The sequence below is a fragment of the Aspergillus versicolor genome (genome assembly GCF_001890125.1).
Source record: "Aspergillus versicolor CBS 583.65 unplaced genomic scaffold ASPVEscaffold_5, whole genome shotgun sequence".
Classification (NCBI taxonomy): domain Eukaryota; kingdom Fungi; phylum Ascomycota; class Eurotiomycetes; order Eurotiales; family Aspergillaceae; genus Aspergillus; species Aspergillus versicolor.
Genome location: NW_024467528.1, coordinates 1,007,709 through 1,035,547, shown reverse-complemented (window position 1 = coordinate 1,035,547; position 27,839 = coordinate 1,007,709). Strand labels below are relative to the sequence as shown.

Below are 27,839 nucleotides of genomic sequence, written 5' to 3'. Positions count from 1 at the left end.
GTGCCGCCTAAGCAACTCCGCGCATCGTAGTAGCAGGTCATCGTAGTCGAGTAGATTTGATGTGGCTAGCTCATTCTCGTACTCCCGGTACACTTGCACAAACTCGCGATGTTCTAGGAACTTGCTCTCCTTGTTGTATTTAGTCGCGACCTCGTCTGGGGAAATGTTGTGTGCCTTTTGATGGGATATTCGGGATCTCGCGGTGTTGGGTTGAATCCCGAGCTGCAGTCGCTTCACAACTCTCTGTATGTAAAGACCAATAAGCAACACGCCACAAAACTGATATATAGTCAAAAGCACGGATACTCACCCGTATAATAGCCAGAGAGTCCGATGAGTCCGCAATTCCAAATCCTTTTCGTAGCCCGATCAAATTTCCGTATACAACCAGGTATCGCCGGCAGATCGAATGGAACGTTCCCAGGATAAGTTTTGACTGCACCTGATCGCCCACAAGTTTAGCCAGTCGCTCTCGCATCTCTCGACTGGCCTTAATAGTGAATGTGCAGCAAATAACATCTTGCGGGCGGTATCCATCGTGTCCGAGTAGATAGGCGACGCGCGAGGTCAACGTCTTGGTCTTCCCCGATCCCGGAGGGGCAAGAACTTGTAGAATTGACGCTGGCGATGTGACGGCGGTTTTCTGAGCAGTATTTAGACCATCTAAGATGGGTCCAAGAGGATCCATTGAGAAAGTCCTGACGCGTCGTGCGCTGTTGACTCCATCTTGCTTTCTACTCGTCTCTACAAACGCGCCTTATCGCGAAGTCACGTGAATCTCCCTTTTTGATTCGATCGCTCTCAGGTGAGAGCATCTTGAGGGCAAAATCATCTCGGTGTGCATATTTATTCTAAAGGAATATTACTACATGCTCAGCTTATGTAGTTTACAAAGGACTCCTGAGGTACACCCCCTGATGATAATCGCTGATTGATAAGTGGCTCAAGTCTGGACTGGAGATGAAATGCACGGACCATCCGTTGCTATTTTAAACCGTCAATTATCTTCAAACTCACAAACACCACGATCTTGCCAGGATTAAACCCTTCCGTTGACTCTATCTGCCCCTCATGGGCTGGGTAGGCGCTGCCACGGTCGTTGCGACGACATGCTTCATACTCTATCGACACCCCCCGGCGAGCTGGTTCCCCGAGCCAACTGCCGCCGATCGAAGCCGTCCCGAACCCGCCTCCGAAGAGAAAGAAGAGAAGGCTGCTCCCCGCGCTGCACGAGACGAAGAGCCTGCTCCCAGTATCACCCCCGAATCGCAACCAACAGCGCCAGAAGATGATCCCACTGAGGAGTCTCAAACGACCCCGAAAGCATCTGCGTCAAGCATCCCGGCCTTAGACGTCCCCTCCTTCCAGCTCAACGACGGCGAAACAGACAAGAAGAGCCTCGTCACTCAGAAAGCGCAACAAGATAAAACCCCTCAAATAACGATTCCATCGCCAGAACCTCCATCAACAACGCCATCCGCACCCTTAAATATCATGGCCAAACCCAGCCCGAGTCCTTCAACACAGCCACCCGTCGCAAAAGACGCCTCCTTAATGCCCCCTCCCCCTCCTCCCTCAAGACTACAACCACCAACACTACAAAAACAATCCCGGCCACAACCGCAAAACAGCCTCTCTCCGCCAGCTGGCCGGCTCCCTCCTCCCCGGCCAAGCGCCAGTAACACCCTCAGTCCACCCCCGTCAGCCGCCTCGTCCCTCCGCGTACCACAAGGCAGTCGCCCCGCCTCCAACATGAACTCTCTATCCCCGACACCCGTGACCTTCAAACCAATCAAAAAAGCTTCGAAGCGCGCAGTTCTCGAGCCGGGGTTCTCCCCTCTGGACTGGGCAGCACTCACCTCGAACCCCAACCACAAACTGCGCGGCGCAAATCTTCCGCCAACCTTAATCAAAGTAACACCGTCGATGCTCAAGTCCCAGAACGGCCGGAAAGGCTCAGACGCATGGACGTCGTACCAGGGGAAGGTCTACAATATCAGCCCTTATCTCCCATTCCACCCGGGCGGGAAGGGCGAGCTCCTCAGGGGTGCCGGGAAAGATTCAGGAAAATTATTCCTCGAGATACACCCGTGGGTAAACTGGGATGCGATTCTGGGGGAGTGCTGTGTGGGTATTCTGGTTTCGGAGCATGAGGCGGTTGAGACGGAGAATCAGCTTGATGCGATGGACTGATATCAACGCGGTCTTATTAGATGGTGCTTAGATTTATTTTGCAGTCCGTACTACTTCATATACGGTGCATGTGTATAGAGATAGAAAGGCTATATATTGACACTATGATACCCATGGAAGGTAACAATCTTAAAACGATAGCCAGTCGAGCAGCTCTCTTAAAATATCGGCGTAGAGAGTGCTCCTGCGACGGTTGACATTTTACCGTGGGAAATTATAATATCAGCTCAGTTTCCATAACTTAGGTTAAAATACAATAACGAGTTGCAATTGACGAGCTATGCCGTGCAGGTCTAACGCCTTAGGGTCCGTGCTTAGATATATATAACCCATTCCGGCGGCGTCAGAGTGGCGGGGGAACCAATAGAAACAACAAAACAATTAAGATCCATAGGATGAGAGCAGGTATTAATCAATCGATTAACTAATAAACATAAGCTATCTTTTGAGAGGCTATTTGCATTCAGAAAAAAATGAGGAGTATGTAAACAAAATGCTCCCGACCGTCTAGATATAACCCGATATATATACTTAGTCTGACCAGCAGTGGTAGTAAACCCATTTCCAATGCATTAACAAAACAAGTGGATAGAAGAAAAGAACCAAGAAAATCAAGCCCATTTTCCGAGAAGTGCCATCAAAAGGGCACCCAGACACAGAAGGCCGAATGCAGCAAGCACGTGCTGGATGGGAGCCTTGCGCATCGATGTGCTGAACATGAATTCGTGGGCCATTAGTTCGACAAGGGCAGTGTAGATCAAGATACCGGCTGAGATCGAATCGAAGACTCCGTTGACGACGAGGGTGGTGTAGCCTTCGGGGGGATATGACTTGCGGACACCGAGCCCAATGGCAATGGCGATGGGTGTCGAGATTCCGTATCCAATGCCGAGGAGGTACGGGGTCCATCGCTTGGAGCGCGGCCAGGGGATAGTGGCCAGTCGGGCGCCGAGACCCAATCCTTCAAATGTTTGATGGAAGACCAGCACGATGTAGAGAGTTGTGAATTCTTCACCAGACACCGCCAGGGTCAAGCCGATAAATACCGAGTGGAAGATGATACCAAACTCCAGGATGAAAACGGAGGTCAGCTGAGCCATGTATTCTTCGAGATGAGAAGCCTTCTCAGCCAGCTCAAGGTCGTGGTGTTCTCGAGAATGACCAAGGTGATCCTCACCGGGAAGCCGACCCTTGACATCCGGTGACGCAGGTTCAGTAGCCTTAGTTTCACCAGAGTGGCCATGGTCATGACCGGTATCATCATGAACGTGGCTTTGACCGAAACGAGAATATCGCATAACCATCAACTCGACGAAGAACAGAACCACAACCGTCATAAGGATGATTCCTTCGGCCCAGGAATAATCGGTGATTGGGCCAGTGAGACACTCATTTCGGAGCGCCTCTTCTGCAGGACCCAACAAGTGAATGAAGGCCGTGGCAATGATAACTCCAGAACCGAAGAACTTCGCGACGAAAAAGGCCCAGCCCAGGGCTTTTGAATTCCGAAAGCCGCTGGCAAAGACGGGAAATAGGGCGCCGAACATGGAACCAACAAGAATCACGAAAATAGAAGAGATACGAACGCCCATGCGGCCATCGTACTCGTTACCCGTTTCACAAGCGGGGGCAGGGCCACCCTCTTCCCGTCGAAGCAGATAAGGAATAGGATTCATCGTGTCTTGTGTGGGCTAGGGTTGCACAGCGAAAGAGTACCGATCTCTTTTCAGATGCCGCAGCGAGAGGACAAGGGAAAAAGGGTCCAGGAGAGCCAATTGACGTCCCCTAATGCAGATGGACCCTGTGAGATGTCGGACAGGAATGTAGACCGAATCAAAATCCACGAGGGAAGACAGCCAAGTCTGCTGCGACGAAGATCTATAGCTTGGTAGGCTTGGTGTTCTTGGGACTTCTTGGTTTTTTCTTGTCCTGCGAGTCTTATAGGATTTATACCCAGCCCCCACGCAGAGATATCGCGCCTCAAGCGGAAATATCTGTCAAAAAGTGGTCCCTCACGACGTGCTCGGAGGTTGCTAGGCCTATCACGAGTCTCAATTGATCATGAGAGGTGGACAGCAGGACCTAGCGTGAGGACCTTCGTAGTTGGTGGCTTATTTTGACTCGTGGGATGCAACACGACCACTGAGCGCCGAGTAGACAAGACCACTGGGACAGAAAGGGCCGCAGAGAGCACTTTGGAAGGAACAGCTCACTTTGTTAGCTAGAAGACCTGTGCTAGGGACCCCAGGGGAGCATATGAATGCGAATTGAAGAGAAGGCGGGGGAGAGGAGAGGTTGGCTCATGGTGTGGGAGACGAGATTTGGAATACCAATCGAGGTTACAGTGGGCATGAGGACCTTGAGGACAGACCCGGCGTCTCGACGTCAAAGAGTTTTTGAGGACCTTGGGAGAACGCTGGTGGGGTGTACCTGGAGTGCCGGCTTCAATTATACCCCTACTGATTGGCTGGTACGGCTAAAATATCCACGTGACTTAACCTGCCATGCGGCACTTACTAAGGATAATGCACGTCATTAATCACAGTTCCCTGACATCAGACCGGTGCCGCAGCCGGAACGACACACGCGGTTCGTTTTATAAGCCGCGGACATGGCTCCAATTCGGCGGTATTTACGTATCAGCAAGTTCTCCGTTCTCGAATGTAGGATTTATCTCGAGGATCCATCCGATACACGATGGATACTCGATAGCCGCGACCCGGTTCTGCCGCGCATCTTCGCCTCCATTCGACCCTTAATCCTCCCGAAGCTGCGAGAAGAGAATGAGAGACTGTTTGCTCGAAAGAAAGGAAAGCCGGTAAAAGATATGATCGCTGAAGGTGCGACCCACATACCGAGCTGAGTGTATGCTCGTTCGAGCTCTGGCTAACGAAACCCAGACGATTTCGAAGTTGCATTGTTCCTCAGAGAATCGCGAACTCGGCATTCGCTCTTGACACGGCACAAAGCCTTTGATGAGCCAGGGAATAAACTCAATCGGACTGGATCAATAACGGGAGAAGGTGGAAAACCAGACAACGGCATCTTGGTTGAGAGTGGCAGCGAGTCGGAGTTCAACATCCATGCCGTCCCGCAAGCAGGTTCAGAGGAAGAAAATGGTCCACCAGAGGGCAAGCGCACGAAACGGAAGAGAGATGAATCTTTGCCAGAATCACCCGAGCACGAGGACAAGAAACTACGTTTCAAAACGAACTATGAAGGGTTCAACATCCACGGTTGGATGCTCTGCTTGCTCGTCACTCGAAAAAGTGACAAAAGCAAGGCCAGACTAGAGGCAACAGAACCTAAGCGCCAGATCTTGATGGAGGAATGGATATCCACGCAGGCTCAAGGAGATCTCGACGAAGAATAAGGCACGGGAGTGGATGCGACTAGCTCTGAGTTAAGCCAAGATTCAAGCAAAAACAGGGCAAGAGTATTGAATGAATTCAGACGCCAATATTAATGCTACTTTGACGAGAGATGATAGTAACGGATATATCTGGAGCAGTGGGATGGATTTGAAATGCTCCGGTGGACACAACTTCAGCCAGATTTGAAGCCGAGTTCGATATTTACAAAACACAATATCTACTGATTTCCTCGGGGATCCGGTTTGCATGATCCATTATGGTGAACACGCCCGCTCGGTCCATGCATATCGTGTTACCTGAAACTAAACTCCGCGCAGCATTTCAGCTAGCGGTTCCAACATCCCGCAGTATTATTGGAAACAGAAATGGCCCCATGGTGGCGTAGCGATACTCGACAAGCAATCGCAGAGAATTTCCGAACTTGCCTGTCGGCCATGCCGGGGACGTTGCACTATGGATCTGACACCGTTTGAAGTCGGCTGTTGACACAGCAATTAAGCCGAAACGCCATCACTGAGTCAAGCTGCGACCCGAAGGAAGGGCCCGTTTCTCAGTGTTCAACTGGAAAACATGCCTTGTTTATACGACACCTAGTTTCATAATGTCAATATACCACTGTACATGACACGGCATTGACTTGTAACCATGCCATCGTCTCATAATATCCGTTAACTCGTTACCACTAGGGAACCTCTAATCAAAGCTACCAGAGATATGCCCAAGTATGACTAGTGTTTGAAATCGCGTGTCACTGCCGCGAATTTTGCAACAGAGGGAAAATAGGACAGGTTTGACACGTCGCAAACTTGATTGTATGGCGTATGCATGTCATCTTACTATCCGTGTGGCATGCTCTCCACACAAAGCCCACGTACGCATGCATGTAATACCTAATGAATTGCGGGACAAGGTGATCATTGATCAATGCTCAAGCATGAGCTGCTCGAATACGTTTCAGGAGTTCCTGAAACGTAGTGTAGAACAGAGCTCTCCCAGGCTCCAGCATCCCACCGGCAACGTAACCGAATAATATCTACGGGACCAGGAGTCCAGGACCGACCACGTTTCGGACTTTCGGGTCATCATCTAGTGAGGATAGACTGACTCCTACCGCTGCAAAGAGATCGGAAACACCGCCATCCTGGAGATAGCACTGAATTCGATGTATGTCCCACGATCGGTGTCCCAGAGGATTTTCTTTGCCAAGATCATGAAATGTTTGCTATTCGGAACCTCGGAAGATATCAAGATCCACCAGCAAATTTCAGCCCAAGAAAATTCCCTAGGAAACCGGGTGTTGTTCGGTGCATGATGCAGACAAGGATCAAGAAAAGTCATCCAGCGCCACAGCCCCAAAATTATGAGCCTGCCGTCTTGAGTCGGTTGTCAACCGCCAACCCGCGTGGATCCGATATGATGTTAACTTGCCAAGTCGTCAGGCTTATCCTTATTCCCTATCGACACCGCTGCTGATATTATTGGCGCGCTTAGCGATTAATTGGAAATATCTGCAAGGTCATTCAACCGTCCTATCAAAGTGGATAAGGTAGAGATTATTGTGTGCCCGCTTCGCACATTCTGCTGCTCCAATCCCCAACGTGGATTATTTTAGCGAATTCGCGGATGGATGGGCACTTGGGCAGGCGTTCCTCTTAGCTGGGAGCGAAAGTTTTTCGAAACCCCGGGGTTGACCGTTTGGACCGTCTGAGTTTGGTTTCCAAACGGAATCCAACGGCCCTGCAAGGGTCCGCCTGCTAATGAGCGGTGAACCATGGATACGTTCGTTTGGAAGAGAACCATGGTTGATCATCATTATTATTCTTAGCAGCTTCCATTTCATCTGATGGAGTGCGCGGAGCCGAAAGGGCTGGGAATTCCGATCTGGATTGATTATTATTATTATTATTGAAGGACTCTTTCAGTTCCACTGTGGAAGCGCCGAGCGTATTCCCGCCGACGATTGATTTGCCCGAATTCTCCGAATCGCTGCTAATCTTACTCGCATGGGTTTCCCATAAACTCTGGGCGATAATAACAACAAGACCTTCAGCTTTGCAGATAACCAAACAATTAGCAACGATAATGAATAATTATCGTCTTGCGAGGCTGCAAGTGCTGGCGTTTTCTGTGAAAGACGCCAACTGCGTCGGCTGCCAAGCTCCCAAAGGATTTAGGTAGACCCTCCCGAATCAGGGGAAGAATTGCTCAGATCCAGTCGTTGTTCGCCGGAGTCTCCATTTCGCCAACGGTGCGGAAAGAACGTCTCCAATTGCGGGTCGCTCATTTCGTTTGAGGACCGCTTTTCTCCCCTTGTGCCGTGCCATCGTTGCCATATGTGTGTCCCGTTGCTCGCCACAGCGCTCCTCGGATATGGACTCGATAACCGGTCGAGGAGGCTCCAGGTTGAAGCCCATGTGATTTGTTTCGGCGATGACGCGATCCTGTTCATGATTGACTGTTCATCAAACACAGATGGTGGAGAGATGTTCCGCCGATGTACAAGATTGCAGTTCATCTTCGCCTGCAATGGTGATCATAATTTTTCTTGACTTGGAGGTGAAATGGACCTCGCAATTAAACACCATGCAGGTGCACCTCCACCACGCACATCACGGGTCACAAAGCCAAAAGGGTATCGACAATTGCTCCTTTCATCCGCCAGTGCATCTGCAGATGATCGACTCTGGCCCGTGCGATAGTGAGTGGCCATCGACAGGGAATCGGAGGACTTGCATAAGTCTACAGTAGTGCATGTAGGGAGTCTGGGGATCGATTGGATGGGAAATAAGCGAGTCTTAAAAGTTGAGACAAGGGAATCACTTTGCAGTCGTAGCTATCTTTTATCTTCCCGTGCAATAAGACGCATTCACCAAGGAAAGTAAATGCTGGGCCGAGTCTTTGACCGCTCAAGTAGAATCGTTCTACCGCTGGGCCGTTTGCCTCGTGGCAGATGCTGACAGCGCTACGGGAAATTTTAAGGCTCCGGGAGGATCTCTCGGACCATCGTGACCAGCAACGAATCCGACAAAGAAACCAAGACCTAGGAAGGCTGTGAGGGAGGCTGGTAAATTTGGATCTTCCCGCGAGCGAGATGCCAGGAAATGACAGGTCAACGGCGACACTTCGCCCGGAGTTCGTTGTTCGGTCCTTGACTCAGCTCCCTCGTGCGAGTCCGTGTTGCTCCCAAAAAACGGGACGACGGCGATCGGGAGGCTCCCCGCGATTCGAGCAGGAGGTTTGGAGGTGACATCAAGATTAAGAAAGCGCAATTGAACACCCTGGTCAAATTAGCGGTGCGAACGGCGCTAGCATGATCACCTGCAAGGACAAGCGATTTCTCGTTGGCCGCTTCATTTGCGCGGAGACCAGCTTTTCCTTGGATCGGAAGCCTTCTGAAACAATTGCGGCACTGTACGGGAAACGCGAGAGACAATCGTTCTCAGCGCTGTTGGCTGGCAACAATCACGGATACTTCTTTGTGCAACCCTCCTGGTCGGTGAAACGACCTGTCAGAATCTCGCGAGATTCCCCTGACACGACCCCTGACTGGGGGGGCTGCAAGGGCGGAGCTCGCCTTTTGTTGAGAAACGAGTATTTGAATGATCAGCGTCAAATGTTGCCTCTGTTGGCAGTTTGATTTGGGTGAAGCTTCAGATTCTGGAGGATCAGAACTTGTGGTGGCTTGGGAAATGTCCCGGCATTCTGGCAGAGTTGGCTTGAGGCTAAGATCTCCGCTTTCTGAATCCTTCATCCTGATGATTCATACTTTTGGGTCCGACGCTCAGGCAGTCAGCACCATTCGGGCCCGACATTGGCTGGCTTCTCGTCGAAGCCCGCTCGCCTTCTTTGTCTCCTTCCTCATCCTTGCCCTTCGCAAGATCGACGAACCAGCACGTGTCGGCAAGAATGCACAATCTGAATCAAAGACCTGTGCCGCCTGTCCAGCTGATATCCGCTCGGCCGGGATCCTTGTCAGAGTCCGAAGCTAGGTTGCCTCGTCGTAAGGATGATTACGAGGTGACGGCAACGACCGCTGCTTGCTCGGCCCACCGTTACGGCTCCTTTGGTGCAAACCAGGCAGAAGCTGAAAGAACCACGCAGAAAAAGAGGTAGGTCATCAACAGGTCCGGTGGGCCGTGGGCACCCCCCTGATCGCTCTGATTTGCCCTGTGGGCTCTGTTTTGGATATCCGATGGCCTCTTTCAGGACCTCGGGAAATGATCAGTGGGACGCGAAAAGGGGGAGGCAAAAAAGACGGCCTTCCTTCGGCGGTGAAGCGGGAGAAGCACGAATGAAGGACGGGAAGAAGTTCTCGAAAAGTTCCCTGGGATTGCCGTTTGGGGAGAGGCCATATGGCAGCCCACCGGCCCCAGGACGAGCGCAACGCTAGCGTAAGAGACTGACGTCGTTCGTCTCCCTCCGTTCGGTTTGCAGTGGAGCCCGCCTGCTGGAACTCGACAGGGATGCCCTTAATAAGTCTCACCATTATTGTCTATTGATTATTTTATTATTTCGAATTTTGAATTTTGAATTTTACTTTGCGGCTTCCCGTTCGGTTTTATTTTATTTTATTTTTTATTTTCTGGGAATTTTTCTCGAAAAATAAATAAATTCGTTGGGCTTGGATCAGAGAGCACGATATATTAAGCGCGGACGGCCTTGCTCTTGCGATTTCTTTCTTCAACTCAACTCAACACAACTCAACACAACACAACTTCTCGTCTACTCGCCGACAATCCGCGACTATCTCAAGACCACCTACCTCAAACACCACAGTGTCCATCTTACTACCAACCACCAAAACAATCCAATCCACCATGCCTTCCGTCGGAGCTTCATCTCAATTCCCTCCATGCCCTGGACCTCCCCCCAAGGGCCCTCTGCCTCCTCTTCCCAAGTAAGCCGCTGCTCTGGCTATCTTGACGAACTTGACGACAAAGCGACTCGACCGATTCCATCATGCGACGTTTCCAGTGTGGAACGATCTCAGGTGAACCTGCTCGACCTCCGTTGCGCCGGGGACACCCATGGAAATCATGACACTACTATCGGAACTATACCACGGCCTCCCTAATCTCTACTACCATTACCACCAATGCTTCGCCATTTTTCTCTATCTACGCCTTCCATCGGCAACTTGCTTTGTAATTTCGACCAGCATAGACCAGCTCGATCTCAAGCAACGACATTTGTGATTTCTGGTGCATAATCTTTCTACTTTCTTCCGCTTTTCGGCTTCACCTTCCGGTTTTCTCCTTTGCATTATCTTCAATTCATCCTTCATTCTTGTACCAATGGAGCAAGCGCGGGCGCACTGCACCAATTCTGCAATGGCGCTCTCAGATTACGACATGCAATCCTAACTGTCGGTATACGCGGGTATTCGATCTTCGCTCTTCGGGTGCAGGGGCCTTGTTTGACGATAACATATCGAGCCATCACCCCACCCAACAACGGCGCATCTCCTTGGCTGTGCGCAACAGCCTTGTCAGCAATCGACCCCGCAAGCAGTATGACAGCATCATGACACAGCCGCACGCCGTTTCGTTGTTGCATGTGGCTGTCTGGATCCGATCTTGGTCACTGATTCGGCGGACCCGGTTTCCTGGCATCGCCTCGATCGTCTCCAAGACGCAATAACTCCATGTCAAAGCGCAGCCTGCCGTCCCTTGACTCATTCTTTTTTTTCGGATGAATTACTTGATGCTGGCTTGAGAGTGCCTTGTTTTTCCTTTCTTTTCACATCTCTACTATTCCCTTCTCTTCTAAATTATCCGCGATCGTTTCCTACATGATTGAAGCAACGGCATGTACAATAGAGTTCATATACCCCAACAGCATAGTATCGCACAGCATCTGGACTTTAATTTTGATAACCTTCTGAACAAAACTTAACTTCCACTCTGACTCAGTAAACAACTCGGTAGTAGGCCTGGATCCCCCATACCTCCGCCCAGGAGTTTTTGCCCTGGGTCTGACAATATACTCGCACAATATTGTGCAACGATGAGCTCTCAAACTCAGCTAGCCAAGCGCGATTTTCCCTTCTCGGCTCTCACATTTGACAAGGATAATCTACAAGGATCGTTGCCTGACCGTTTGACACCAGTGCAATGCGCAGACTTACTCCTAAAGGTACCTAGCGCCTCCGATTTCTTGTTTTAGCGCATTCTCCTCAGCCCCAGGGTGGGCGGTGCCTGACGATAACTGGCGTCTGCTGGATGCTGATTGCTGACAGGATCAGACTCCGTCCAAAGCTGACGGTCGTCTTGAAGTCACCGACTCAGCCCTGAGTCTGCTTATCGGCACCAACGGCGGTGTATCCGTATCCTGGTCCTGGCCAAGTCTAGTTTTTGGAATAAATAAATAAATAATAATGTGGGTGGGTTTCACATTCAGGTCCCGTCCACGGACCGGACATCCTTATGGTTAATTGTTCCATGCCAACGCGATGCACGATTTCGATAGTTCGGAATTCGCTTCCCCGCCTCATTCGCTGTGGCCCCCCTCGCTGCAAGAAAGAGTACAGTACTACTACACGCAGGACGAGGGGGAGCGGGGGGCGAAAATCTGTTGTTCACATTTCATAGGCGAGGTGGATAAGATCCTAATCACAATCAAACACATTAATTTCATCTCAAATCAGGCTGCGCGGACTGCTTCCTGTTTGGCTTGTTCTTGCAGCTTGCTGGTGGAGCACCTCTTGCTGTACGTAATTTGACGATAACCGGGTGCAGATGTACGACATCCATGATGCCACTTCAGGCTTCGGCCTGGGAGTGGTGACTGGTGAGTTACAGATACCTCGGGCTTGCCGGGTTAAAGGCTGGCTAGTGGTTGTACTATAGCTCCGCATGCATGGGCTGAAGATGCTACTAACAGGTGCTATGACAATTTTTGTTGCAACTTGTACCCCGTGCTTTTCACATCCAGGCCCACATTGCCGATACAAATCATGGCGATGATAACCAACCCCAGGTATACTAGTGCTACTAGCCATGTCAAGATGACGATGGAGCGATAGTACAAAGTGGTCGTGCTCTTGGAGGTCAGACCGCGCCAGCCTCAGCCAAGTTCACTGCGGTCGGTGGACCTTCCGCTTTATGAGGCCATCCACTGCCTTCTACAAATCAATAATACGAGGAATTCAGGGCCAGACGCCTTTCGCCCGGGCTTCGGCGCCATTATCTTCTGCAAATAAGGTTCGCAACGGAGTCCGATCGCAGGTCAACTGACTGCGCATGGACGAGCGATTTACCTGTGCCACAATGTCCAAGGTTTCACCTTCTTCACGCGCTGGAAGTCTTGTCATGCCATGTGCCTGGTTGGGTGGTGAGCCCACCACTAACACTTAGTCCCGGGGAGGAGTGCTAGACTCCAGAAGCGTTGTAGCCTGAGGTTGCTGCTGACAGGCTCAGCGCTGACCTTTGTCCGAAGTGAGTCAAGCTGCGACTGATAGCTCGGAGCCATGCAACATGTGCGTATCGCCGGGACCCTAGTGGTTGCAGAATAATAGATTGGCTGTCGGAAGCCTGACCGGGCTATTGTATAGTGTTACCTTAGTTAAACCCCGTTGGGCAGGAGAAGGATGCGGCTCTCGCGTCCCAAGGCCTGCAGCAGCCTGCCTGAGCCTTGGTGTCACCTTGAGTGCTTGAGGGCCGTTGTGGTGATCCGAACTTCGCCCGCTAGCCAGGGAGGGGCGGATGTAGGTACGCTGCTCGCTTGAAGTTAATGTGCTCGTTCTTGCAGGGATCCGGACAGGGGTTTGATAACGCCATTGCCACCTGGTCGAATCAATCTACATGAGCCGGAGGTCTGACACTGCGGGATCCTGCCGTTCACTCTTGTTGTCTGAGACATACATCCGTGGGGGTTTGCACCGCGGAAATTCAATATCGCATTGATTGCTGGAGGCTATTCAGCCTTGGAAATAGGAGTGAACTGCCTGATTCAGCACGGAGTGACTATTGTGGACGAAACGTTCAGAAAGCTGCAGATTGTGTTTCTCGAGACGGGGAAGAATGCCTGTATGCCTGAGGCTGCAGAATGTCGGAGGTAATCCACGTGATCGCTCGGCGTGTCTTTCCTGTCGCGATCTTCTTGACGCTTCCCCTCAAACAGCAGAACGAGGGGAAAGCGTGGGACAAAACCAAGCCTTCTTTCTCCAATTCACCAAAGCAAAATGGTCCTTGAGCTCCATGTCTGGGGCCCCGCGTTCTCACTACCCTCCATCGATGCGCAATGCCTCGCAACAATTGCCTATTTTTCCCTGACCGTCCCCAAGGACTCATGGGTTCTTGTCGCAAGTAGCGATCCAACCGTCTCCCCTACACGTACGTTGAGCTCCGCATTACCAACATCTCTTGTTTAATCTGCAATTTGGCTGAAACGATTCTTGCTCGACCCCGCAGAAGAGCTCCCCGCTCTCAAGAATGGCTCAACTTGGGTGAGCAGGTTCCGCAATATCGTGGATTACCTCCGGCAATACTCAAGTGGCGCATGGAATTTAGATCGCGATCTGAGCGCGCTTGACAAAGCAGATGGCGTTGCGTATGCTTCTTCCCCTGCTAGCAGGAATGCAAGAAGTCACACGACTGACGATCAGGCGACAGCTTCTCCTCCTTCGTGGAATCCCACGCCCAAGCCCTTATCGACCTATCCCTCTACGTTACCAGCCAGAACTACTACAATAACACGTCTCCAGCGTATGGAGCCATCCTTCAATGGCCGAACCAATGGATCCTGCCCCCGCAGCTGCACACCACGGCAAAAGCTCGGACTGACCCGTTGGGCTTATCTTCGCTTGACCTAGAAGCCACGGAGGAACAACGAAAACGAGACCACTCGGCCGATGTGGCAGCCGGCCGCATCCCACAGAACTTCATTCGCCGCCCCCGAGAGACAGTATCGAATCTCCTGGGCAAGACGACACAGAAGCACCAGTTCCGACTCGAGGCGTTGACAGGGGAGTTGTTCGAGCCTCTTGAGGCCATGCTTGATGATAAGGAATATCTGCTTTCTGGGGGAGGACCGTCAAGCCTAGACTGTCTCGCGGTGGGCTATCTGAGCCTCGCGCTGGTCCCAGATCTGCCTCTCCCATGGCTACGTGATTCTATGCAGCGGAAAGCACCGCGATTGTCACAATATGTTGATCGTCTGCGCCGAGAGCTCTACGGAGTTGTGGATGTTTCGGACGCCTTTAAGAGTGGTGCAGGCTCATCGCTCCCGTGGCAGGCGCCTGAGCGGGTCAGTATCGGCAGCATCGGAACATCGCTCCTCACTAGCCTCGCGGACTCGACGCCAATTCTCAAGGAGATTCGCATGAACAACCGATTACATGAGACTGCCGAATCCTCCGAATCCGGGCTATCCGATGTCGAGAGCAAGTCGTTGTCAGCTTATGCGAGTGGACAAAAGAAAGATACCCTCCTTTCCGTAGCCACCGTGACAGGTGGTGTTGCTGCATTAATCGGCTATATGGTCCACATAGGTGCGTTCTCAGCCTCAGCGCCCGAGCCCCAGGAACACGAGGAACACGAGGAAGAACCTGGAGAGGTGCCCGGACTTATGGACGCCAACCAATTCCTTGGTCTCGGTGGCATGAATACGACAGCATAAGAGTCCGTTAGCCACAGTTCTACTGGAAGGTGTATTATTATTACCATTGGCGTTTACTCTTATCAAGCGCTGTAAAATAGATATCGAGGCTTTCATATGTCATTCTATAGTTCAAATTTAGAAACAATCATTCATGGGATATCAGAAGCTGTGCGTCTCGGCCTCACCCGACAATAGTTCATTGAGCCCGGTCTCACCAGTCTCAAGTCTCAACCGGAGTGGCCTCATTTCCACCACGGTCATCCCAGCCTCAGGGTCACGTCGGCTGGTTACAACAGCAATGCAGCACGTCCCAGCCCTGGCTTCGAGGAGTGAGATCACTTCTCCCGTCCTCTTTGTTGCCTCGACCGTCCCACACGGCCTGGATATATGAGACCCGGGCTGAGCTCCATGGAACCCTCTCCACCTTGCTAGAGCAGTATTTGCCTAATTCCAGAGTACTACTAACTAACCATCTGAGGCTATGTTATATATCGCACTGGTCATATCCCTACTCTGACAATCAATTAGCTTCGCCACTTTCCTCGTATTTCTTCAGAAACGCGACTTTCCTTTGTTGGGTGCACGAACCCCCCTGAGGCTTTGAACGAGATATCCCTTAACAAAGACATTTAAATATTTAGGTATTTCCCTACAAAGGAACTTTATATGGGGGATCCCGTCTATTTTTGGACTCACCATTCTACGAACCCACTATGGACTGCCCAGCCACTACACTGAAAATCAGCCACCACCATATATAGATGAAACAGGCCACACCACGGACCCCAAAGCCATGGAGCCGCCCCCGGAAAGACCGAGAGATCTCGTATCCAGTTTTAGATATTACTGTATGTATGTATGTATGTATGTATGTATGTATGTATATATGTATGTATATATGTATGTATGGAACTGTGTACCGTATGGATTCCCGTTACGGGGTGGCTCCTTATTTACGGTGTTGTTCCGATGATTTCGCTAGTGCTATAAATAAATAACAAGGGGGACTGCCATTCCACAGGGAAGGTTCGGCAAATACTAAGTATACGTAGTACTGGGGATGATGACTTACTTACGGAATACTATACTAAGAATACCAGCTCATGTTCTAGAATGATCTCGAACGCGAGTAGCAAGCCAATTGGTTGACAACAAGTACATCTTGATCTGATACTATTTTTGGGCAAGATATTTACAGGAAAGTGCTATTATTTTCGATTTTGGATCTGGGAGGTTGCGGCCGAGGGATTGGAGGAAGTAGTGCTATGTTGGAGGGTGGATTGCAGACAGCAGGGCAGGGAATACCACAATGGAGGGGGAGAGAGAATATGGTCGAAACATATCCAGGGGCAGAAGAGTCGTGAATAGGTGAGACTACGTAGTTTGGTGGATCAAGGATGAGATTGGTTGAATTTTCAGAGGTTGGTGCCAGTAGATGCCCACCTATGTTGACGTTGGGACTTGGAAGGTTCTGATGCTTCTAGCGGAGGTTGGATTTGTGATTATGTACATCTAGATGACATATGATCATGTCGTGGAAGGAAAACCATGTAGGCAGAATGTACATAACGTTAATATCGACTAGAAGAGCAAAGTGGTATAATTCTATTTACAAAGCCAAAAGAAAGAATCGTAGGTATAAGAGCGTGCTCCTAAGCTGCTAGGATCCAAGAGAAGATAAATTGATAGGGAGTATAAACGCGAAAGGCAGACCAAGAATAAAACGACAAGCGCCAAAACCCAAGAAAGTTGATGGCTTATTCGTCGTAGTCGAGGTTGACGACGAGACGGACGGGCTTATGTTGCACCTTGCCACCGATGCCGTTCAAGCCAGTCTCGGCGGAGGTGTAGGCGTCCTTCACCTTCTTAGCGAGCTTGGTAACGTAAGAGCACTGCTCGCCCCCATGTTCACAGATCTTCATGCCCTGGACTTCCTGGTTGGCGTTCTGAGCCTGGATACACGAGACATCAAAACCAGACCAGCCGTCATTCTTGTCACTGGCAAAGTCAAATTCACCCCAAGTGGCAGAGTAACCACCATTGGCATCAACAGGAATGGTTTCACCCTTAGCGGCACTCCATCCACCCTGGGAATCGTCGTCGAAGGCCACGTACTTGACATCACCGGGTTCAAGAGTGAGCTTGAGGGCAGAATGTCCGTACCAGCCGTCCATCTTGCGAGTGGGACCGTAGTTGTTCCAGAAGACAATGGTCCAGGGGTCGGTCTGACTGCCCTCGAATCTGACGACGTTCTGGTACTTGCAGGCCTTGTCGGCTTCGACGTCAATCATGTTGCTACCCCAGGGGTTCCCAATGTTTCCGATGTATTTGATGTACTCGAGGCCGTTAGACAGGGTGGATAGACCGAATCCCTCACGGGAGTACTCGTCAGACTTTTCGTGCCAGTTGCCGCAATGGCCAGGGGCAGATGAAACGCTTGAAACTTCGGGGAGATCGTCAGAAGTCTCGGTAGTAGTAGCGGCGGCGTCAGCAGCGTCGGTGGTGCTGGTCTCAGCAGTAGCGGCAGCGGCATCAGAGTCTGTGGTAGCGGTGGCAGCATCGGCACCACCACCAGCGTACTCATTGACCCAGGTGGCAATCTTTCCGTCAATCGTAGCGGTGACAACGTCACCGACCTCACGCTTCTCCTCGCGTGCGTGGTGAGCGGCATGACGGCGATCGTGGCCGTGCATGCGTGCAATAGCTGAGCCAGCCGTCATGGCCGTCAGCAGGAGCATAGAGTTCTTGATTTGCATCTTGATAAGGGTTGTTTTGGTTGACCCAGTTGAAACTCGAAGGGAGGTAGGCGTTATATAGACCAGGTATGTAGCCCAGTGAACTGAAGGAGATTCTTTTGAAACTGAAACGCAGTCGAGTCACAAAGGATAAGAGAGTGATTCGGAAGAATGAATGACTTGAGGACCGCAACAGCGATCTCGAAGAAAAAAAGAGTGGACAGTGAAGCTCGACAGAATGGTTTCAGAAAGGTGAGAGAAGGGAGAGAGAAGAAGGAGGGAGAGGGCCCAGTGGTATTAAAGGTGCCCGTCTCTGCAATAATGCTTGCGTGTGCGAAGTATACCCACCTGGAAGTAAGGTACGGTAACTCCCTCTGGGTGTTGAAATTAAATTCGACTAAATTGAAACAAGAGTGATCACAATTAAAAAAAGGTCGATCCGCTGATTGGCCAGCTGGGACAGACGGTGCCTGAATGCTGAAAATTGGGAGTAGTGATTGGCAGCGGGGGAACTCCTGGCTCCACCCACTGACCAGAGTCGAGCGCTCTCGCCCTGATCTTCAGGTCAACCCAGCCAATCTCACTGAAGAGATGGGGCGTGGTGTATTCCGACGGTAAAGCCGCTGGGCTCTTCATGTGGTTATCTGAAGATTATTACGGAGCCTGACAGCGGCACTCCCAGTGCGCCCCGTTGGGATTCAGGCTTCAGGAACAGCGCATCTCTGCCAGTCAAAGCGAATCACAACTCACAACCGCCCTCGGCAAACAACAAATTCGATGTGTTGTTCTTGGGTTTTCGATCGATCCGGTTCTTCGGCCAAAAATGCGAGCAGTCGGGTATAGTGGGTTTACCACTCCACGACAGATGGCAGGCAGCCGTTTGCTCCCTCCACTTTACATCGCACGCAGATTCCAGACCAAAAAAAGTCAAAGCCAGACTCAAAGAACGCCCAGCCTGGAAAGATGAATCAGGAATCAGGATTAACTGCCGTTCGCTACTTCGCCACGTTATGACCCACGGAGTGGGTTGTACGCCAGTAATTTATATGCTCATTGGCATGACCGACGATGTGCCGGGAGTCTCTGGACATTTTGCTCCAGTCAAGGGCGCCCTGATGTGGTGTTCTGAAAGCCACAAAGTTGCTGCAACAAATCTAAATCTCTGTTTGCATTTTCTGTGGGCTTGGACTGCCTCTCACCGCAACTATATCCAATACTGGATACGGAGACGAGGAGACCAGCACGAATACGAAGGCGACAGGTTTGAGACAGTTGGGCGAACCATCTCCCATTAAAGTTGACTCCTGAGCCCTGATGTGTCTCGGGTTCGTGGCCGTTTCGTTGTCTGCGTCCCTTCAGAAAAATGACCCGCTGATACCGAGGGCGACCTCTTTTGAGACGAACACTCCTTGTGAGCGAAGTTCTCGAACAGCCTGGCCAGAGGAAGCGGGGCAAGTAATCACAGAGTGACGCGGCTGACTGAAGATTGCCGACTTAGCTCGTCGTTAGCCTAACTGTGTGCCGACCGGCAACGCGGGATTTGCGAGCCAAGTGGCCTAAGTGGCCTTGGTCATTATTCCAGCGGAAGTAAAACTGGACGACTGGATCAGTTATCGAAAAGAGTGATGCGTCTTGTATTATAGTGGCTGTTATTTCACAGAGGAAACCGGAGCGCCATTTTGGCCGGGCGTCAAAAGGCATATGGTGTACGGGCTGTCGGACGCACTGTCCAACCCCCCTGGGTGGACCCCAAAAATAAACATCAGTTCCGTGGGCGAGAGTACCATGGTTTTTCGCGGGATTGGCCATGGGCTGCAAGATGAAACTTCAAATCTCTGCGGATTCTGTCCAGGGACCACTATGATAGGTCAGATCCTACTTATTATTATCAAACTCAAGTTGAAGAAAGCAACTCTGGGAAACTCGTTCATTTCCTCCAGTTCATGGAAAGCATGGATTCAGGGACCGTTCCTGAATTCGGCTGTTTTCGAAGTGGCCCAAGGCTCGGCTTATTCGTTGGAAATTAAGCGCCAATAGGTCGCAAAACGCCTCTTTGAAGCAGAAACATCAGAATGGTTCGTTCTCGAGTTTGAGTCTCTCAGGCTGCACCTTTTACATTTCTTGCCCGACCTTGTGAACGACATTCCAATTAGTCATCGGGTCACGTGGTGTATACTCATGTCGCCAGCCGCTGACTACATTGGCAACATCGACCACATCATGGACTGGACTGCGATCTTGTCCCTGTTCTGACTTTCACTATTACTGGCATTGAATCGTGGTGTATCTGTTGAGGAACTTATACCTTCATATCCATTACCCACATCCACATTACCAGCGTATTACTGTGTTGGATGGCAGCATCATGTTGCTCGAACCTGAGAAAGCAAACAATTTTGTTCACAGCATCTATATTGATGATTTTAGCAGATACACTAAACCCGTGACAGCTAGCTACTTGAGGTCTACTCCGCTGTTGAAAGCTGCTCCGCCCGCGGCAGCATCCACCTTGACACTCTCATCCAACCCGCACACCCGAAACAGCATCTGCGGCGTCAACTCCTTATCTAATCCTGGTATACCATCGCGCTTGAGCTTCTCCATCCCCTCCCGGATGGCTGTACAAGCTGGACCTAGTGCGGCAAAAGGGAAAATGATCATTCGGAACCCGATCTCACGAGCCTGAGTGGCAGTAATGGACGGGGTAGAGCCATGCTCCACCATGTTTAGAAGCAATGGCCAGGGCGCGAGGTCGGCTACCACTTGACGCGCCATTTCAATGGAGGAGATTCCCTCGAGGAAACCGGCATCTGCACCAGCGTCGCGAGCCGCCCGCAACCGCGCGAGACTGTCCTCGTAGCCGTTTACCTGAAGGGCGTCTGTGCGTGCGATGATCACGATATCGCTTCCAATGCGCTTGCGGGCTTGCACGGCAGCCCTGATTCGAGTGACATAAGTATCACTGTCCACTAGGATCTTCCCGCCGAGGTGCCCGCATCGCTTTGTTTGCACCTGGTCTTCGAGGTGGAACCCTGCGACGCCTGCGCGGGCGTACTGCTCTGTGGTACGGGCGACCATGATCGGACCGCCATATCCAGTGTCGGCATCTGAAATCACTGGGGTTGATGGGGAGAGGTTGCTGATCATTTCAGCGTTCGCTCGCATGTCATTGAGCGTGCATATTCCTAGGTCTGCTTGACCATGGACGGACGCGGCGGTACCAGCGCCGGTCTATTTGATTGTGAGCATCATCTCAGCAATGGAGATGGTAAACAGTGGTAAAATGGTGCATACCATGTAGAGAGCGTCAAACCCGACATTGAGCGCTATACGGGCCGATAGACCGTCGTAGACACCAGGGGCGGTTATGAGAGCGTTGGGGTCCTGGAGGGCCTGGCGGAGCTTTGAGGCGGCGGTGTTCATTTTTCTTTGGAGTCAGCAATTGTTCCCTATTCTATACTGAACCTCTTCTGAAAAATCTGCTGCGAGTTTTGTCTGCAGCGGGGTATTGTCTTGAAGCGCCACTTTATACATGCGGACTTTAAACCGCGGCCGAGGGCGACATCGGATGCTGAATAAGCGGTGGGGATCCGTCTTCTGCCTGTGATTTGGGGATCGCCTCAGCTTCATTCTTCCCAATTCCAGTCTTTAATCATCGAACCTGCCCATCTCCACCCACCTCCAACTCGTTTTCAAGTCTGCTATCCCGAAAAGTCCACTCTCATGCCCCGGTCCGCCATTGTACAAGAGTACAACCCCACTCCTACGCTCTCGGTCGATCGCAAATCCGCCCAGCACCAACATGAAGGCATCGTCGCGCGACCACCAGGCTACCGAGTGTCCTGGCACGCAAACCCAGCGGTAGAACTACACCACTTCGGCCAGTCACATCCTATGAAGCCATGGCGACTCACCCTCACCAAACAGCTGGTGCTCGCATACGGCATGCACCATGCAATGGACCTGTACCATTCGCGCGCCGCGACAGCAGAGGAACTGAACGATTTCCATTCGTCCGACTACCTTCATTTCCTTCAGACAGTTAGCCCAGGGGAGATAAACGAAGCAAAAAATATGAGCGAGAACATCGTACGCTTCAACTTTGGTGATGACTGTCCCATATTCGACGGTTTATTTCAATACTGTTCCCTCTACGCCGGAGCCTCCATCGACGCCGCCCGCAAGCTCTGCAACAACCAAGCCGACATAGCAATCAACTGGTCCGGTGGCCTGCACCACGCCAAAAAGGCCGAAGCCAGCGGGTTTTGCTACGTTAACGACATCGTCCTCGCCGTCTTACAGCTCCTTCGCGTACACCCGCGTGTCATGTACATCGACATCGATGTCCACCACGGTGACGGCGTCGAACAAGCCTTTTGGTCTTCCGACCGGGTCCTCACAGTCTCATTTCACAAGTACGACAAGGAGAATTTCTTCCCAGGCACGGGTCCCCTCGATAGTACTGGGCCAACCCACCCCCTCAACCCAGGCGCTCACCACGCCGTCAACGTGCCCCTCCACGACGGCATTGACGACGAGTCATACGTTCAGCTCTACCGCGACGTCATCGGCACCTGCGTAGAATCATATCGCCCCTCCGCGATCGTCCTCCAATGCGGCGCCGACTCTCTAGGCTGCGACAGACTCGGCTGCTTCAACCTCAACGTCGCCGCCCACGGCGCCTGCGTCGCATTCACAAAGACATTCAAACTCCCCCTCCTCGTGGTTGGCGGTGGAGGCTACACACCCCGCAACGTCTCCAGGGCCTGGGCGCACGAAACCTCCATTCTCGTCGACGCCGAGGACAAAATCGATCCCGTTATCCCTAACAACGTCGCATTCCGGAACCACTTCGGCCCCGATTTTTCACTCTTCCCACCGCTCTCAGAGATGCGCAAACTCGAGAATAAGAACTCGCGCGCTTACCTACAGACTATTGTGCAGACAATCCGCGAGCAACTGAGATACCTCCAAGCGGCGCCGAGCGTGCAAATGTCTGTCATCCCACCGGACTTGTTGGGGCTTAGAGAGGACACAGAGAAGGAGATCGAAGAGGAAATTGCTAAGTTAGAAGAGGAAAGGGAGGAGCAGGGGGATGGTGGGAAGAGTTCAAGACGAAGGGATGCGGAGAAGGGAGCTGGGCTGCGCGGGGAGTTATATTCTTGAACCTCTTTCTCATTTTTCTTTTGATTCTTGTGTGGCTTTGGTGTTGGTTGGGTTGGTGAGATACCTAAAACTTACTGGTAGAGGCGTTTTACTTTCTCATTTTCTGGAATTTGGTGCATTTTCATGGCGAACGGAGTTCGTATGCACGCATATTGCATACAATTGCAGGGTACAGTTAAGCTACATCGGAGCCTCGCGTGCCTACAGCAATTAATAATTGTGGTATACCAGATATTATTAGGCTCATAAAAAAATAATAAGCAGATACTCCTATATACCTTCTCCCGTTCCTCTCTACCATAGTTCATAGCCTGTAAACATTGCTTTCGGTCTTTTTTATATTATTTTATCCTCTTTAACGAGGCTGGCCACTTTTTCTTCGCGCAGACAAAATGCAGTAGGGTATCCAGTATAATTGACGGTGACGGACTGTGGATATCTTGATCCAAGCCGGGATGTTGAAATATTCAAGGCTCATATGAGTAAGGCCCTTCCAGCTCCATGGTTAAATGTTGGGGCAGGCGGGCGGATAAAAAGGTAGCAAGTACACTTACGTCACAGCCATCTTTGTACGACGAGGAATATACCCAGGCATACTGCACCGACGGAGGTTTTCTATCCTTTTCTCAAAAAGCATGTAGCACAGCGGAGGCGCCCGGGGTCTTAGGACTGAAGGCGTTCAAGAATCAAGGCTTTGAGCTTTCCCCAGTATCCACGGACTTGTCGACCTCTGACGTCTTTGAATCCTTTCCTTCGACGGCCTCGTCCCTGCTCTCCGTGGTTTTACTTGGATTTGCTTCTGGCGTGGCCTCTGGTTTCGTGTTCTCTGACTGGCTCTCCGAGTTGCCAGCGCCGTTCGGCGCACCGGCTTTGTATTCTGGGATCGCGAAACCGTCCCACGTTTGCCCATCAAGTATCGGAGCAATGGCTAGGATTTCTGTTTTTGCCTTTTCGACGTCCTGGTGGTCTCTGTAGAAAAGCACATTAGCTTCAGGGCCCTCAGCCCACTCTGTTGCGGCTAAACGTACACATGAGCATTGATAATCCAATCGAGACCCTCCTCGCCCTCTTCTGAGCCACCTGGCCCGCTATTGATGGCCCGGAACAGTCGAGGGTGCCATTCGACACCCTGTTCGGCTCGCTTCGCCGCCTCCTCTCTTTGACGGTCTTCTATCCGTGTCTTTTCGTCCGTGGCTGCCTCATGGTTTGAAGAAATGATGGCCTTCACGGTACTCTGCCATAATCGTTGGGACTCGCGCTCGCCTTGCTGTTCGATGGGGCGGGTCGTGGGGAATGTCGGCTTGGACTTTTTAGCGTTGAAAAGGACTTCCTTATCATGCGACTAAATAGGTTAGCGTTTGAGCGCGCAATGAAGACGAGAGAGCAGGGTTTATCAAGGACATACGTGAACACTCTTAATATGCATCTCGCCATTCCAGAAACCAGAGATTTCATATAATACTTCTCCGGTCTTTTCGTTCTTAATTGTTCCTCCAATGGCGTTGTAGGTACCAGAGAAGTAACCCTTGGTTTTGAATTCAATATCGGCAACTAGATTATTCTCAGGACACCTCACGAAGCTGTGATCTCCAAGTTCGTACTTCATTTTGCCGAATAGGATACCTCGGGCATACATGTTCGGTTGCGTCAGGATGCTGTTCGTTGTGTTAGTAACTTTGTTGCAGAATATTAATCACATTTCCACCTACTATCGTTCGCCTCGTTGCTTGTCTTCGCCACGGTTTAAGAACCGTAGAATGGCGGTTCCCTCCATCATACTTGCGGCGGAGTTACCGAGAAACTTGCTCCGCGGTTTGAGCGTGCCGTCGATACGGATATGGTGTTCCGGCGCCATAAAGAAATAGCTTGATTTGGGCGGATGATGCGAGGTCTGCTCGGAGATATAGTAACCGTGGGTGCCGTCAGGGTATTCCCAGGAGCAAGTGTACGTTTCACCGAGGACAGGGTTCAACGGCTTTTTAACCCCTCTGTGCCAGCTTGTTAGCGGGAACATTTCCGAGCGTGGAGAACATATAAATAGAGGCAATAAGAGACGACGTACGGAGGCTTGATGTGCCACCCACTCAGATAAAACTTGACAACGGATACAAAGCGCTCGAGAGGGTCATCGTGCGTCGGCATGGGAAGTAGGGTTTCGGGGTGCGCCATGAAACTGAAGAAATTTGATTAGCCGCCATGTGTGGAAGAGACATTCAATGGAGCAGACATACTTTGTAATCCGCTCCAGCATGGACCTGGGCTCAAGGATAAAGGTAGGTAATACAACTCGACTCAGGTCCGCTCCTGGCCGGAGCTGCGAAATGATGTGGCTGAGGACTATTACACTCAAGGACCTGGTCAGTTTTGTGACACAGCAGTTCATCAGGCGTACGAAATAATGGCCTACATACCATTGCCTTGATCGGGTTCGACGACCTCGTCGTCACCGCTAACGGTATCAGACTTGGGTTCATCGAGCGATGAACGGTTACCTGAAGTACCCCAGAAATAGCTCCAGTCAGCGGACATGGTGGGCAAAAAAGAAAAGAACCGAGAATGTCCCGATTAAATTAGATGTAACGCATAGAAACCAACGGCCGGGGCGGAGACGGTCTTAGAAACTGGAGGGGAAGAGGGCGGAGGAGGCCGAGTTGAGGAAAAACGAGGAGGGGAAGGGAGCAAAATGACGTTGGGAGCGACGATGACGGAACTTACTGGCGAGGGACGACCGGCGGCGGATATGCGCAACGGGGAGCTTGGGCATGCTGGCTACAACGTTCTTCATCTCTATGTGGAGGTCGCTTGGGGCAGAAGTGTCTAGGATTTATTTCATTCTATCTTAAAAATCACAAGAAGAGACAGAAGAGAGTCATTTGCGCACCGCTGTTTGGGGCGTCGTCGCTTTATGTGCCTGGTTGCCCACTTGACGATCCCCACCCGCCACCATTCCCTGACGCCAAACAGGTGATGTGATGGCTCAGAGTCCTTCCAGAACAAGACACAAATCCATTTATAATTTCCCTTTGTTGTCACCCGATTCTCGTCAGTCGGCGGGGCCACATCGCTTGGCAGCTGTGGGGGGTTTTGCATGAGAGTTTGCGTAGCCATAGTCATACTGTCGAATCAACACAGCGTCTCAGACCGTGATTATTATTACCACAGGGGTGTGAGTTAGTTATCTTCAGCGGGGAAATGGTCGAGATCCAAGGAGGGGCTGCTCAGACGCCTCTTATGGACCAGGGCAGGTCTGCGCCTGTGATCTCCTCGACAAAGGCTGGATCCGGATTATGTAGCATGACATGGAAATGTTCAACAGCATGCACTGACTTGAGCGACCTCCAGTTTTTGAACCATACAACCTGCAGATACGAAAAGTGACGCCGTTAGTTACGACACCACTGGCGTCGTGCATGGAATAACTGCCATGCAGCATCCTACGTACCTGGCCTGGTCCCATCCGCGAGCAGAATACTCGTTTCACAAAGTCGTCAATCTCCTGTCTTGCGCGCGGTGTCAAGTCGTCCGTTGCTGGGTCGTCTTCTAGATCAAATTTTGTCCAGACTACTAAGTGAATAATGCCATCGTCCAACCCATATGGCCAATCATTGTGTAAGATTCGCATATCCTCTGCTTCCACACACCCTCACGGTCAGCCCATCCCAGTCTAGTCCGACGATTGGGTTGATGCGAAATCTACAAGGATCACAAACCTTCATACTCAAAGGGTTGACCTCGAGGCTTCAGATCGTCCGCAGTTCCTTCCCCCCAACGAAGCCGTTCCTTCACCACAAATCGCATTATAGACCCATACTGAGCAATAATCTGTTCCTTGTACTCTAGGTATTTCCTCAGGTCACTAGGTAGGCGTTGGAATTGATCGATTTGGTTGTTCTCTAAAGAACAGAAAATGGAGTTAGAGCTAGCTTATAGAAGCCTGGGTGACCATGCCCACATACCGACTATCTGTCGCACGAATTCCCAGCCTTGTCGTTGATATCGTTCGTCGGGCGTCGAGAGAATGCCGATATTCTTCTCCGGCTGGTTTAGCAAGAAACTGGGACATTCGACCGTCCAGCGAGCCGGACCGACATTGACATTCCAGTATGGAATGTCACCAGCTGGAGATCGAAGAGAAGTGCTCAGCCGCCTCGGAGGCTCGCTGTCGACAGCAGTTACGGTGGCAAGTGTGTTGGACATGGCGTAGTCGGTGTGATGCGCGCCTTCACCGGACAGAAGACATGAGGGAAAGGTGGGGAGAACGAGAACAGCAGCTTAGACGGTGAGGTTTAAATCAAAGGAATTCACAGGTGCGTAGATAGTTGGAGGAGCTTGATTGGATCTCTTAGACTGTCCACCTAGGCTGGTCAACGGGCGGAGGGCCTTGCCGGTCGCAGACCCGCACTCAGACATTTCAAGAAGGGATTGACGCGCCTATCATCAATAATGAGAGCATCGAGATGACGCCTGGTGGGGAGCTATCACATTGAGCGAACAGCTCATCGTCAGGAGCAGTGGCTGTTTGGCAAGCTAATAGGGATGATGCGAATCATATAGATAACCTTGCTGCCTTTCTCCCATGTGGCGCCACCTGCATTAGTCGACCGTTAACCAAGTCTTATCTGTCGCAAGTTCGTTCCGCAGCCACTTGCAGGGTCTGCCATGAAACGACATCGGAACTGCCTGCCACATGTTTCTCTTGGCTGGATGCCCTCGTTCAACCAAGTCTACGGTGTACGTTCGCTATATACATGCCTCTCGTATCCCCGGCACT

At 51.2% G+C, this 27,839-nt stretch overlaps 11 protein-coding genes across 11 annotated transcripts; 5 read left to right on the top strand and 6 right to left on the bottom strand.

The window, feature by feature from the left end:
* Positions 1–1,005: 1,005 nt before the first annotated feature.
* ASPVEDRAFT_41932 (uncharacterized protein) lies at positions 1,006–2,481 on the top strand. Its single transcript, XM_040812466.1, has one exon. The coding sequence runs from the start codon at positions 1,072–1,074 to the stop codon at positions 2,191–2,193; it is 1,122 nt and encodes a 373-aa protein (XP_040668199.1). The 5' UTR covers positions 1,006–1,071; the 3' UTR covers positions 2,194–2,481.
* Positions 2,482–2,804: 323 nt separating this feature from the next.
* Positions 2,805–3,869, bottom strand: zrfB (low-affinity Zn(2+) transporter ZRT2; the record flags this gene model as incomplete). The annotated part of the gene is made up of 1 exon (XM_040807016.1): positions 2,805–3,869. One exon carries the CDS (start codon positions 3,867–3,869, stop codon positions 2,805–2,807), a length of 1,065 nt encoding a protein of 354 aa, XP_040668198.1.
* A 935-nt stretch (positions 3,870–4,804) lies between these two features.
* On the top strand, positions 4,805–5,566 carry ASPVEDRAFT_131815 (uncharacterized protein; the record flags this gene model as incomplete). Its single annotated transcript, XM_040806862.1, has 2 exons — positions 4,805–5,033; positions 5,094–5,566. 2 exons carry the CDS (start codon positions 4,805–4,807, stop codon positions 5,564–5,566), a joined length of 702 nt encoding a protein of 233 aa, XP_040668197.1.
* A 3,424-nt stretch (positions 5,567–8,990) lies between these two features.
* ASPVEDRAFT_674744 (uncharacterized protein) lies at positions 8,991–9,620 on the top strand. The gene has a single exon (XM_040815950.1). The coding sequence runs from the start codon at positions 9,167–9,169 to the stop codon at positions 9,554–9,556; it is 390 nt and encodes a 129-aa protein (XP_040668196.1). The 5' UTR covers positions 8,991–9,166; the 3' UTR covers positions 9,557–9,620.
* ASPVEDRAFT_674795 (uncharacterized protein) lies at positions 9,621–10,299 on the bottom strand. The gene has a single exon (XM_040815951.1). The coding sequence runs from the start codon at positions 10,051–10,053 to the stop codon at positions 9,685–9,687; it is 369 nt and encodes a 122-aa protein (XP_040668195.1). The 5' UTR covers positions 10,054–10,299; the 3' UTR covers positions 9,621–9,684.
* Positions 10,300–13,749: 3,450 nt separating this feature from the next.
* On the top strand, positions 13,750–15,185 carry ASPVEDRAFT_131655 (glutathione S-transferase family protein; the record flags this gene model as incomplete). The annotated part of the gene is made up of 3 exons (XM_040806843.1): positions 13,750–13,900; positions 13,979–14,117; positions 14,180–15,185. 3 exons carry the CDS (start codon positions 13,750–13,752, stop codon positions 15,183–15,185), a joined length of 1,296 nt encoding a protein of 431 aa, XP_040668194.1.
* A 1,438-nt stretch (positions 15,186–16,623) lies between these two features.
* Positions 16,624–17,863, bottom strand: aspf4 (allergen Asp F4; the record flags this gene model as incomplete). The annotated part of the gene is made up of 1 exon (XM_040812464.1): positions 16,624–17,863. The coding sequence occupies one exon, from the start codon at positions 17,858–17,860 to the stop codon at positions 16,925–16,927; it is 936 nt and encodes a 311-aa protein (XP_040668193.1). The 3' UTR covers positions 16,624–16,924.
* Positions 17,864–20,282: 2,419 nt separating this feature from the next.
* On the bottom strand, positions 20,283–21,402 carry ASPVEDRAFT_41923 (isocitrate lyase/PEP mutase family protein). Its single transcript, XM_040812463.1, has one exon. It carries the CDS (start codon positions 21,065–21,067, stop codon positions 20,357–20,359), a length of 711 nt encoding a protein of 236 aa, XP_040668192.1. The 5' UTR covers positions 21,068–21,402; the 3' UTR covers positions 20,283–20,356.
* A 223-nt stretch (positions 21,403–21,625) lies between these two features.
* hosA (histone deacetylase HOS2) lies at positions 21,626–23,068 on the top strand (the record flags this gene model as incomplete). The annotated part of the gene is made up of 1 exon (XM_040810182.1): positions 21,626–23,068. The coding sequence occupies one exon, from the start codon at positions 21,626–21,628 to the stop codon at positions 23,066–23,068; it is 1,443 nt and encodes a 480-aa protein (XP_040668191.1).
* Positions 23,069–23,754: 686 nt separating this feature from the next.
* ASPVEDRAFT_133373 (OSBP family protein) lies at positions 23,755–25,597 on the bottom strand (the record flags this gene model as incomplete). Its single annotated transcript, XM_040807028.1, has 7 exons — positions 23,755–24,037; positions 24,097–24,410; positions 24,474–24,723; positions 24,778–25,056; positions 25,131–25,241; positions 25,300–25,405; positions 25,480–25,597. 7 exons carry the CDS (start codon positions 25,595–25,597, stop codon positions 23,755–23,757), a joined length of 1,461 nt encoding a protein of 486 aa, XP_040668190.1.
* A 504-nt stretch (positions 25,598–26,101) lies between these two features.
* ASPVEDRAFT_672916 (GIG1 family protein) lies at positions 26,102–27,556 on the bottom strand. Its single transcript, XM_040815940.1, has 4 exons — positions 27,025–27,556; positions 26,779–26,961; positions 26,511–26,698; positions 26,102–26,427 (listed from the first exon to the last, which is right to left on the bottom strand). The coding sequence occupies exons 1-4, from the start codon at positions 27,263–27,265 to the stop codon at positions 26,287–26,289; spliced, it is 753 nt and encodes a 250-aa protein (XP_040668189.1). The 5' UTR covers positions 27,266–27,556; the 3' UTR covers positions 26,102–26,286.
* Positions 27,557–27,839: the final 283 nt, after the last annotated feature.